This window comes from Astatotilapia calliptera, chromosome 16 (genome assembly GCF_964374335.1).
Source record: "Astatotilapia calliptera chromosome 16, fAstCal68.1, whole genome shotgun sequence".
Classification (NCBI taxonomy): domain Eukaryota; kingdom Metazoa; phylum Chordata; class Actinopteri; order Cichliformes; family Cichlidae; genus Astatotilapia; species Astatotilapia calliptera.
The window spans coordinates 19,225,482-19,238,579 of NC_137437.1; the positions used below are offsets into that span (position 1 = coordinate 19,225,482).

The 13,098-nt window shown below is 37.3% G+C and overlaps 1 protein-coding gene across 5 annotated transcripts in view; it reads right to left on the reverse strand.

Annotated features, from left to right (window-relative positions):
* The window catches only part of uggt2 (UDP-glucose glycoprotein glucosyltransferase 2), a 197,994-nt gene that overhangs the window by 18,917 nt on the left and 165,979 nt on the right, over positions 1 to 13,098 (reverse strand). For all 5 annotated transcript variants that reach the window (XM_026144500.2, XM_026144497.2, XM_026144499.2 and 2 more), the window contains exons 24-27: positions 5,109 to 5,239; positions 4,677 to 4,772; positions 4,371 to 4,473; positions 565 to 644 (exon numbers count right to left, since the gene is read on the reverse strand). In XM_026144500.2, coding sequence (XP_026000285.1) covers positions 565 to 644; positions 4,371 to 4,473; positions 4,677 to 4,772; positions 5,109 to 5,239 — 410 coding nt within the window. The remainder of the gene's footprint in view (positions 1 to 564; positions 645 to 4,370; positions 4,474 to 4,676; positions 4,773 to 5,108; positions 5,240 to 13,098) is intronic.

Sequence of the window (13,098 nt, forward strand, 5' to 3'; positions counted from 1 at the left end):
TACTTTTATTGGCTACTTGATATAAATGTAGCAAGTCGTCAGTTACATCAAATACAGGCAAGTTGTCAGTTGGGAGGATATGGAGTGGATGGGTTGAAGAGAGTAGATGTGCCAGTGACTTGTGGAGGGACATATCCTTAATTATACTGGTACTATGTCTGGTCAATTCAAGTCATTATGAAAATCTTCCCTGGAAAGTGAAGATTTAATTCTTGAAGGATTTTTGGTTTTGGTCATCTTTCTTTTTCACAAAAATAAATAAATAAAAGCCCACACCACATCTGAGCTGAATGCTGATGAACAGTTTCAACCTTTAATTTGCTTTTTTTTTTTATTACTACTATTGTTTTCACTGCATGGTTTGAACTGCAACAATGAAGGTTGTAAGCAATTTGCCCAGAGATGCAAGTGGAGGCCCAAAGCAATAAGGTACTATTATTAAGCAGATTGCATCTGTGCAGTATAAAGGACGGTTCAAGTTAGAGATGCTAAGTCTGCAGCAGTAAGAGGATACACAAACAAGCCAAACAGGAAAATTTAATTACTGTTGGAGCTAGATCTTACCTCTTGAGAGGCATCTCAGATAACTTGGCCCTGCAGTTCATAAACACCTGCAGTCTCACATTGACCACTTGACTGAGCACCTGCAGGATTCACAGAAAATATGACCCAGTTAAAAATCAAGAAACAAGTACAACTTAAAGTGGCTGAAATGTGTTAAAACACACGTGAGCCGTTTTCTTACTAGTTACTTATTATATTGAACTTTTAAAAGTTCTTCAATGGGAAAGCATAGATATCCTTACATACGTTTCAAAAATTATTTTTTCAGTTAAAGAAAAATATCTTATATAATTATATCTATAAAAAATATTATATTAAATATAGTACAATTGCATTTGCAAGATATGAAAGTTTGAGTAAATCTCAGTTCAATTACAATGCAATGATTTTCAAGTCAACTGAAAATAATACAAAGATGAATACAAACTTTTCTCAAGTTCAGTATCTGACATGTTGTATTTGTACTACAGTGCTGTGAAAAAGTATCTGTCCCCTTACTCATTTCTTTCTTTTTTTTTAAAATATTAGACAAAGACACCCAGGGTTAGTTTAAAATGCAATTTTACATTTATTTAGGGAAAAGGGTGGAGGTCATTTCTTTTTTCCACACAGAGCCAGGTAGGTTTGGATAGCTTTTTCCCTTTAATAAATTATATTACTTAGATATTTTAAGCAAATATAAAATGCAGTTTTTTAAATGACGATCATTTCATTCATTAACATTACAATTTGTGAATATCAAATACATAAATGTGACAAATAGACAATAAAATAAGAAAGGGGGCAAATACATTTTCATCCATCCAACCATCCTTCCGTCCGTCCATCCATTTTCTATTGCTTATCCAGGGCCAGGTCCCAGGCACAGCAGTTAGAGAATTACAGAAGTCCAGACATCCCTATTCCCACCTGTCCCCTACTCATCCAGGTGCATTCCCAAGAAGAGACATAATCTCTCCAGCGAGTCCTGGGTCTACTTAGGGCCTTCTCCTGGTAGGACATTTCTTAAACACTTCATCGGGTACCAAATCCTCAACTGGCTCCTTTTGACGTGGAGAAAGAGCAGCTCTACTCTCAGTCCCTCACGAAAGAATTAATCTTTCCCCTGTCTACAAGAGCACAACCACCCTTCAGAGAAAATTCATTCCTACTGCTTGTGTCCATGATTTAATTCTTTCAGTCATTACCCAGAGCCTATGAGCATAGGTAAGGGTAAGAATGTAAGAATGTAGATCAACCCATAAATTGACTACTTCGCTTTTACACTCAGCTCTCCCTTCACTACAAGTGATCACAAAGGATTGATACAGCATTCGCATCACTGTAGATACTGCACCAATCCATCTGTCAGTCTCCCACTCCCACTCCCCTCTTTCCTCACTCATGAACAAGACCCCGAAATACTTCATCTCCTCCACTTGGAGCAGCAACTCGTCTCTGATGTGGAGTAGGCACTTCACCCTTTTCCTTCTGAGAACCATTGTCTCAGACTTGGAAGAGCTAATTCTCATTCCCAATGCGTCACACTGTGCTGTGCACTGCTACAGTGCGAGCTGTAGGCCACCACCAGCCAACAGCACCACGTAATTTTCCCCTCCATTAATCGGCACCTACGAGGTTCCTGTATGTTATGTTGTGTGTGTGTGTGTGTGTGTGTGTGTGTGTGTGTGTGTGTGTGTGTGTGTGTGTGTGTGTGTGTGTGTGTGTGGAGGGAGGGGGCTTAGGCTTGGTGCAGCCCGAAGAGATGACCTGGGTCCGCCCTTCTGTGGGCTCACCACCTGCAGGACCCATAATAGGGATCAGGTGTATTGTGCATTGTGTGTTAATAAGTAAATGGACTGATTCTTATATAGCGCTTTTCTACTCTCCCGGCAGTGTTGGGGAGTAACGGAATACATGTACCGCCGTTACGTATTTAAAATACAAAATATGAGTAACTGTATTCCGTTACAGTTACCGTTTAAAAAGGTGGTATTCAGAATACAGTTACTTTGTTGAAATAAATGGATTACACGGCGGTACTTTCCTGTTTCATATTGTCGCGGGTCAGGACTGTTTCGGTTTTGTTTGACAGCTACGTTCTGATGTTCCAGGCGGCAGCGTTACGGTTGCCATGGTTACAGGGCGACGCTCTCTCTCTCTCTCTGCGACTGTGTGTTTCCTGGGTGAGAGAGCCCCTTTTCGTTGTTGTTGTTGTTGTTGTGCTAAGCTAACAGGCAGAATGCTACAAGCATAGCTCTAAAGAATGTAGCATCATGGGCAGTGTAGTCCGTGTTGCAGGGAGAATGGACTGCCATACCCGTTATGGGTCTGTGAGCGCGAGGAGGGAGAAAAAGGGGAGTGGAAAGGTACGAGTTGTCATCGAGGAAAAACGGGAGCTGGAAGCATGTAAATATAATAATAACCACTGCAGCCAAGAAGAGTGCCTGACGAGCCCAGTTGTAAGTAAGCTATTAAGACTCGACTGTACACCGTGTTCGTGTTTTCCTCCGAAAACAATAAGTTCCGTTGGAGCAGTCTTTCAACGCCTCTCTCTGTCTCTCGCCAGAAAAGTTGACCCACACAACAAAGTAAAGCTATTTTTCGGCTACGAGCCGACAGGGACCCCGCCGTATTAGTCAGAGGTCCCTTTACTACAGTTCGGAGTCGCGGACCTTCAGTAATAGTAATAAATCACACAGCAATAGTACATTCACGTTGTTGTAAAAAGCATGATAATATATTAAGTAATCCAAAGTATTCAGAATACTTTACTGTCATTGAGTAACGTAACGGAATACGTTACAGAATACATTTTGGGGCATGTATTCTGTATTCTGTAATAGAATACATTTTAAAAGTAACCTTCCCAACACTGTCTCCCGGAGTACTCAAAGCGCAGTATACAACATGCCTCATTCACCCATTCACACCTACTCATACAAGCACTTCTAGACTCAAGTGCAAACTAACCAACATTCACACACATTCACACGCCGAAGAACGCATCGGAGGGCAACTTGGGGTTAGTATCTTGGATATTTGGTATGCAGACTGGGGAAGCCAAGGATCAAACCACCAACCTTCCAATCAGTAGCTGATCTGCTCTACCACCAAAGCCACAGCCACCCAAGTGGCAGTAAGGGGCGGAGGCCCTGATGGTACAATCCCCTGATGGTCCTGAGTTCGATTCCACCACCTGTCCGGGGTCTTTCTGTCTATAGTTTGCATGTTCTCCCCATGTTTGCGTGGGTTCTCTCCGGGCACTCGTGCTTCCTCCCACAGTCCATAGACATGCAGTTAGTGGGGTTAGCTTAACTGGTAATTCTAAATTGCCCATGTGAATGTGAGTACAAATAGCTGTATGTGTTTATGTTTTAGCCCCGCGACAGACTGGCAGACTATACCCTCCCTCTCACCCTATGGTAGCTGAGTAGCTGCCATAGGGTTCCAGCTCCAGCAACCCTGACAAGGATAAGCGGAACAGAATGGATGGCTGGATGGATGTTGTGAAAACTTTCTGGCCAAATTAATTAATGTATATGCCACATACACATTTTCTTTGTCATTTTTTTCCAATAATTCCAATAAACAAATAATTATTGTATTTAAAGTAAAGTCTATAAAAGAATATAAAGACTAAAATGGATCCCAGTATGATCCTGAAAATGACACAGTCTATCATATTTTTTTTACCTCAGCAATCTGCATGTCTTTCTACCCTTCCTACATTGAAAGTGATTTTAGGTGTGATTTTATAAGTTCTTCCTATATCAGAAAATGATAAAGAATAATGGGGAAAAATATAAAAATGCACTACAGCTTACAGTCAGAAGGGAGGAAATCTTCTGTGCTTCTCTTGTGAGGGGGTCAACGATTGCCACAACATCATAGAACACCTCGTTCTCACGTGGAGAGAGATGAAGCACGCTGAGGAACAAAAAAAGCACACCAGAGCGAATTCAACAAACAACGTCATACAATCCTTAATCAGCAGAACTGCAAATCAAAAGACTTGCAGCTTGGCACTCCTTGAAATGATGGCATTGCAATTTTCAGGCCCATTACAAAAAAAGGAGCATGAATACTTTCCAATGAGACTACAGATCCCAAAGGGGAAAAAGAAATCCCACCTGTGGGTGTCTTTGATAAAGTGGACATCTCTTCTGACTTCTCCTTTGGGGGCTGCAGTTAGCAAGGCATCAACTTTCATAACTAAGTCACTGGCACTGAGGGGGAAAAAATCAGTTTGTCATTTTCTTTAAAGCATTTGTGTTAGTGAAGATGTTAACCAGCCCTTGCGCAATATAATATCAAGCTTTAAATAGGCAGAGTCACGCCTTAATCAGGCTACTGTACCTTAAAACTGAGAAAGTGACATTTCTTCATGACAGAATACTTTCAAACATTTGATACATGAGGAAAAAAGAAAATCCTACACTAACAGATAATTCTAGACAAACTTAATGCAAAGGTGACACAGAGGGAATGCTTAAACAGATGCACACATTTCTATCACAGACACTTAAAAGAGACAAGTAGGCCAAAAAGAAATACAAACATACTGCTTTGGCTTCATTCCCATCTGTTTAACTCTGGCTTTGACTTTCTCTGCAGAACCGCTCAGAGTAATCTTTTCCAGCAAGTGGAAATCCTCCACAGTGAATTCTTCCTGCTCTTCAAACGGACCAAGGATCTAACATGAGGAAAATAACACAGTCAGAACACGACTTTTCCCATTCTTATCTCACCATGTATTATGTACAACTTTCCCAGGGGATGTTAAATGTAATGTGATTGTGACACAGTGTTTTATCCACTTAAAGTCACGGTATTCAGTGAGGCTGCCTGGTTTTTCTATTCTGGGAGAAGAGCCCTACCACTGCAGCAGAGCAAAGTAAGATAATTGTGTGGATGCTTTAAGCATCCACACTATTGAGTTCCTGTTTCTCTTTATTCTTTATACTTTATTGTGTGGATGCTTTAAGCATCCACACTATTGAGTTCCTCTTGGGACTTCCGTACACTTTTTGGCACTTAACTACTTCCACAATTTTCAGCCGATTTTCACCGTTCAAATTTTTAAATATTCTGCTATTTCTGCTAATTCCTGCTATGTCTTTTGGTATTTTTCACTATTATACTTTTTAAAATATTAAGCTTAATTTGTCCCATTGAAATGAATGGGAAACTTCTGCAATTCTGCTAAAATTTGCTTGTTTCTGAAACTTAACTACTTCCTCATATTTTCACGTAGAACAACCATTCAAACTTTAAAATGTTCTCAAATTATTGGGCTATTCAGGTATGATTCAGCTTTTTCAAATCTTTTACCGTTTTACCTTTATGCCTCTTAAAGTTTTCAGTTGCAAAATTGTGATTTTTCACAAAATACATGCGTTGTTATGGTTGCTATGCACTTGGCTTCCAGTGTGCCACTGAAGGTTTTGCAGTCTTCTCTTCATGTCCGAACAACTTCTTGCTACTTGCTCAATCTTCACTCAACTTCCACAAATTATACATCAAAACGTAGGTATTTTTGCTGGGTTTCCGAAAATGTCACTATCATTGTTGTGGGATTTATAGAATTTTGGCAAATCTCCTCAGACCAACACAAAGTCGCAAAACTCTCCATAGAAAGTCAATGGAGAGCTTGTTCAAAATCACCGCTTGATTTCTGTAATGAGAGGCATATTCGAATCGTCATATCTCCTTAACGAAGCAAAGTTAAGACATAAGGCTTGTCCCAGTATATCTTCAGACACTCCTGACGCTCACAATTCAAGAATTATTTTCTCACCTATTACCGTTCTGAAATGAGTTAGACTTGTTTGAGGGTAGGAAATTCGTCCTTCGCTCAGATTTCTTCAGATTTCAAACTCTGGAAATGAACCACTTTTTTCTCTCGTCATATCTTTTTAATGGATTTCCACAGAGACCTGAAAATTTCCATGATTGTTCACCAAAGCCTGCTGTCTCTTACGGTGAAAGAATGATATTGATACTCCAAATAGATTTAGAGTTAGAAAGCGTTGTTTGAGGGCAAGTCAAGGCAGTTTTTGCTTTGCTCTACTCAGTTATGGTGCATTAGAAGTCAATTATCTTTAATAATTCACATTTTAATGATAAATTGTCAACACTTTAAGATTCCCCCATCTCTTCTGAACAAAACGGTGTAAGAATGACCGTTCTAGCCCCTACAGTTAGGAAATTATGGTCATTTGTTTGAGGGGAGTCGTCATTATGAGAAATAGACTGCAAAAATCCTGTGTCTCTCTGTGCTGCGTGCACCTGTTTTGGCGGGAAAAAGACCCTTAGCATGTTCAGCATTTTTTCAGCTGTCCATTTTGCTTTTCCAATTTTTCTGTTTAAGTTATTACTATTGTGCTAAATCATACTATTTCTGCTATTTTATAAGATTTGTGCTAAATATAGTATTTCTGTCAAATTATAGTATTTGTGCTAAAACATAGTATTGATTTAAAATTACAATATTCATAGTTCATCACAGTGTCTCTGGTAAATCACAGTATTTCTGCTCTGTTGTACTATTTTTCTAAATCATAGTGTTTCTGTAATGCTTAAGTATTTTTGGCTAAATATATTCTTTCTGTTATCTTATACTATTTCTCCTAAATTCTTGTATTTTTGAGAAGTTATGATGTTTCTGGTAAGTTACAATATTTCTGCTAAGTTCTGCTATGCTATTGTATTTCTGCCAAGTATTATGTTTCCTCTAAGATATTGCAGTTCTGCTAAGTTATTCCATTTTAGCAAAGTTCCTTTGCTTCTGCAAAGTTTTTACAATTTCTGCAACTTTTCAGCTTTTTCAGCTAGTTTTTGCATACAGCTTCAGCTTTAAAGCATCCACACTGCATTTTCGCAGGAAATGCAAATCTTTCTAGTTGTGTGGATGCTTTAAGCATCCACACTATTGAGTTCCTGTTTCTCTTTATTCTTTATACTTTATTATTGTGTGGATGCTTAAGCATCCACACTATTGAGTTCCTGTTTCTCTTTATTGTGTGGATGCTTAAGCATCCACACTATTGAGTTCCTGTTTCTCTTTATTGTGTGGATGCTTTAAGCATCCACACTATTGAGTTCCTGTTTCTCTTTATTCTTTATTATTATTCTTCAAGTTGCTCGTTTTTCGTCCGCTAACTACTTCCACAATTTTTGTGCTATTTTCACCGTTCAAATTTTAAACTATTCTGCTATTTCTGCTAATGTGTGCTATGACTTTTGGTATTTTCTGCTATTATACTTTTTAAAATATTAAGCTTTTTTCCTTTAATTTGTCCCATTGAAATGAATGGGAAACTTCTGCAAACTTCTGCAATTCTGCTAAATTTTGCTTGTTTTTGAAACTTAACTACTTCCTCATACTTTCGCCTAGAAAAACCATTCAAACTTTAAAATGTTCACAAATTATTGGGCTATTCATGTATGATTCAGCTTTTTCAAATCTTTTACCGTTTTACTTTTATGCCTCTTAAAGTTTTCAGTTGCAAAATTGTGATTTTTCACAAAATACATGCGTTGTTATGGTTGCTATGCTCTTGGCTTCCAGTGTGTCACTGAAGGTTTTGCAATTTTCACTTCATGTCCGAACAACTTCTTGCTACTTGCTCAATTTTCACTCAACTTCCACAAATTATACATCAAAACGTAGGTATTTTTGCTGGCTTTCAGAAAATGTCACCATCATTGTTGTGGGATTTATAGAATTTTTGCAAATCTCCTCAGACTAACACAAGGTCAGAAAACTCTCCATATAAAGTGAATGGAGAGCTTGTTCAAAATCACCGCTGGATTTCTGTAATGAGAGGCATATTCGAATCGTCATATCTCCTTAACGAAGCAAAGTTAAGACATGAGGCTTGTCCCCGAATATCTTCAGACACCCCTGACGCTCACAATTCAAGAATTTCTTTCTCACCTATTACCGTTCTGAAATGAGTTGGACTTGTTTGAGGGTAGGAAATTCGTCCTTCGCTCAGATTTCTTCAGATTTCAAACTGTGGAAATGAACCACTTTTTTCTCTCGTCATAACTTTTTGTTGGATTTCCACAGAGACCTGAAAATTTCCATGATTGTTCACCAAAGCCTGCTGTCTCTTACGGTGAAAGAATGATATCGATACTCCAAATAGATTTCGAGTTAGAAAGCATTGTTTGAGGGCAAGTCAAGGCAGTTTTTGATTCGCTCTACTCAGTTATGGTGCATTACAAGTCAAATATCTTTAATAATTCATATTTTAATGATAAATTGTAAACACTGGAAGATTCCCCCATCTCTTCTGAACAAAACGGTGTAAGAATGACCGCTCTAGCCCCTACGGTTTGGAAATTATGGTCATTTGTTTGAGGGGAGTCCTCACTATGAGAAATAGGCTGCAATAATCCTGTGCCTCTCTGTGCTGTGTAAAAAGAGGCACATGTTTTGGCGGGAAAAAGTACACAGGCTCTCTGATTGGTGGATTCAAATTCAGCAGCTCCCAGGCTGACCTAGAAACTTACTTCTCTCTCCCTGTGCATTTTTTTGCTGATTTTTTTCATTTAACAAGTATATTTGAGGGACCCTCAGCATGTTCAGCATTTTTTCAGCTGTCCATTTTGCTTTTCCAATTTTTCTGTTTAACTTATTACTATTGTGCTAAATAATACTATTTCTGCTATTTTATAAGATTTGTGCCTAATATAGTATTTCTGCTAAATTACAATATTTCTGCTTTTTATACTATTTGTGCTAAAACATAGTATTTCTACTAAATGTAGTATTTATGCTTAATCATACTATTTCTGCTTTTTATGGGATTTGTGCCTAATATAGTATTTCTGCTTTTTATAGGATTTTTGCTCAAACATAGTATTTCTACTAAATGTAGTGTTTATGCTTAATCATCCTATTTCTGCTTTTTATAGGATTTGTGCTTAATATAGTATTTCTGCTTTTTATAGTATTTGTGCTAAAACATAGTATTTCTACTAAATGTAGTATTTATGCTTAATCATAGTATTTCTATATATTTCTGCCTGGTCCCCAGGCAGCCAATCCTCTGTGAGGACTGAGAAATTCAAATTTTCAAATCAGGGCCTGCACGGCTTCCCAGCCAATCATATATGTGTCCTGAGGCATTCAAATTTGCATATTGGGGCCTTCATGGCTTCTAAGCCAGCCAATCATATCTGAGGGCTGAGGAATTCAAATCCACAAATCAGGGCCTGCACAGCTTCCCAGCCAGCCAATCATGTATGTGGGCTCCAGGTATTCAAATTTGCATATTGGGGAATTCGTGGCTTCTAAGTCAACAAGTCATCCATGTCATATATCTCTAAAAATTCATATTTTAATGATAAATTGTCAACACTTGAAGATTCCCCCATCTCTTCTGAACAAAACGGTGTAAGAATGACCGCTCTAGCCCCTATGGTTAGGAAATTATGGTCATTTGTTTGAGGGGAATCCTCACTATGTGAAATAAACTGAAAGAAGCAGGTCTATGTCTCTGTGCTGCGTGTGTAAAAAGATGCACCTGTTTTGGCGGGAAAACGTAAACAGCCTCTCTGATTGGTGGATTCAAATTCAGCAGCTCCCAGGCTGACCTAGAAACTTAGTCCTCTCTCCCTGTGTGTGTGTGTGTGTGTGTGTGTGTTTAGTGGGAGAGAGAGGACCCTGCCCTTATTTGACAGCATGTCATTGTAGGATTTAAATTGAACATAGTTAGACTGGTTGACTGGATTAGAGCCTGTGTTTGTGTGTCCCTCTGTGCATTTGTGTTTCAATAAGTTATTACCATTCTGCTAAATCATAGTATTTCTGGTACTTTTCGGTACTTGTGCTAAATACAGTATTTCTGCTAAATCATACTATTTCTGATTTTCATAGGATTTATGCCTAATATAGTATTTCTGCTAAATTATAGTATTTCTGCTTTTTATAGGATTTGTGCCTAACATAGTATTTCTGCTAAATTATAGTATTTCTGCTTTTTATAGGATTTGTGCCTAACATAGTATTTCTGCTAAATTATAGTATTTCTGCTTTTTATACTATTTGTTCTAAATTATAGTATTTCTGCTTTTTATAGGATTTGTGCTTAATATAGTATTTCTGCTAAATTATAGTTTTTCTTCTTTTTATAATATTTGTGCTAAAACATAGTATTTCTACTAAATGTAGTATTTATGCTTAATAATAGTATTTCTATATATTTCTGCCAGGTCCCCAGGCAGCCAATCCTCTGTGAGGACTGAGACATTCAAATTTTCAAATCAGGGCCTGCACAGTTTCCCAGCCAATCAAATAAGTGTCCTGAGGCATTCAAATTTGCATATTGGGGCCTTCGTGGCTTCTAAGCCAGCCAATCATATCTGAGGGCTGAGGAATTCAAATCCACAAATCAGGGCCTGCACGGCTTCCCAGCCAGCCAATCACATATGTGGTCTCAGGCATTCAAATTTGCATATTGGGGAATTCGTGGCTTCTAAGTCAACAAGTCATCCATGTCATATATCTCTAAAAATTCATATTTTAATATTAAATTGTCAACACTTGAAGATTCCCCCATCTCTTCTGAACAAAACGGTTTAAGAATGACCGTTCTAGCCCCTACGGTTAGGAAATTACGGTCATTTGTTTGAGGGGAGTCCTCACTATGAGAAATAGACTGCAAAAATCCTGTGTCTCTCTGTGCTGCGTGCACCTGTTTTGGTGGGGAAAAGTGCACAGCCTCTCTGATTGGTGGATTCAAATTCACCAGCTCCCAGGCTGACCTAGAAACTTACTTCTCTCTCCCTGTGTGTGTGTGTGTGTGTGTGTGTGTGTGTGTGTGTATGTGTGTGTGTGTGTGACAGAGAGAGAGAGAGAGAGAGAGAGAGAGAGAGAGAGAGAGAGAGAAAGGCTTTTAATGGGATGATCTCATTCTAAGATTTAAATTCAATATATTTAGACTGGTTGACTGAATTGGATCTTGTGTGTGGGTCTCTCTGTGCATGTGTGTTTCCTCATGTGTACATATTTGTGATTGTGTGGCTGTAATAAATTTTTTTGCAGATTTTTTTCATTTAACAAGTATATTTGAGGGACCCTCAGCATGTTCAGCATTTTTTCAGCTGTCCATTTTGCTTTTCCAATTTTTCTGTTTAACTTATTACTATTGTGCTAAATCATACTGTTTCTGCTATTTTATAAGATTTGTGCTTAATATACTATTTCTGCTTTTATAGGATTTGTGCTTAATATAGTATTTCTGCTAAATGTAGTATTTATGCTTAATCATACTATTTCTGCTTTTCATAGTATTTGTGCTTAATATAGTATTTCTGCTAAATTATAGTATTTCTACTAAATCATAGTACAGTATTTCTGCTTTTTATGGGATTTGTGCTAAAACAAAGTATTTCTACTAAATGTAGTATTTGTGCTTAATCATACCATTTCTGCTTTTTATAGGATTTGTGCTTAATATAGTATTTCTGCTAAATTATAGTATTTCTGCCAAATTATAATATTTGTGCTAAAACATAGTCTCAATTTAAAATTACAATATTCATAGTTCATCACAGTGTCTCTGGTAAATCACAATATTTCTGCTCTGTTGTACTATTTTTCTAAATCATAGTGTTTCTGTAATGTTTAAGTATTTTTGGCTAAATATATTCTTTCTGTTATCTTATACTATTTCTCCTAAATTCTTGTATTTTTGAGAAGTTATCATGTTTCTGGTAAGTTACAATATTTCTGCTAAATTCTGCTATGCTATTGTATTTCTGCCAAGTATTATGTTTCCTCTAAGATATTGCAGTTCTGCTAAGTTATTCCATTTTAGCAAACTTCTTTTGCTTCTGCAAAGTTTTTACAATTTCTGCAACTTTTCAGCTTTTTCAGCTACTTTTTGCATACAGCTTCAGCTTTAAGCATCCACACTGCATTTTCGCAGGAAATGCAAATTTTTCTAGTTCTTTATTGTGTGGATGCATTAAGCATCCACACTATTGAGTTCCTGTTTCTCTTTATTCTTTATTATTGTGTGGATGCTTTAAGCATCCACACTATTGAGTTCCTGTTTCTCTTTATTCTTTATTGTGTGGATGCTTTAAGCATCCACACTATTGAGTTCCTGTTTCTCTTTATTCTTTATACTTTATTATTATTATTATTCCAGTTGCTTCCGTACACTTTTTGGCACTTAACTACTTCCACAATTTTCAGCCGATTTTCACCGTTCAAATTTTAAACTATTCTGCTATTTTTGCTCTTTCTTGCTATGATTTTTGCTATTTTTAACTATTATACTTTTTAAAATATTCCACTTTTTTCCTTTAATTTGTCCCATTGAAATGAATGGGAAACTTCTGCAATTCTGCTAAAATTTGCTTGTTTTTGAAACTTAACTACTTCCTCATATTTTCACCTAGAACAACCATTCAAATTTTAAAATGTTCACAAATTATTGGGCTATTCAGGTATGATTCAGCTTTTTCAAATCTTCTACTGTTTTACTTTTATGCCTCTTAAAGTTTTGAGTTGCAAAATTGTGATTTTTCACA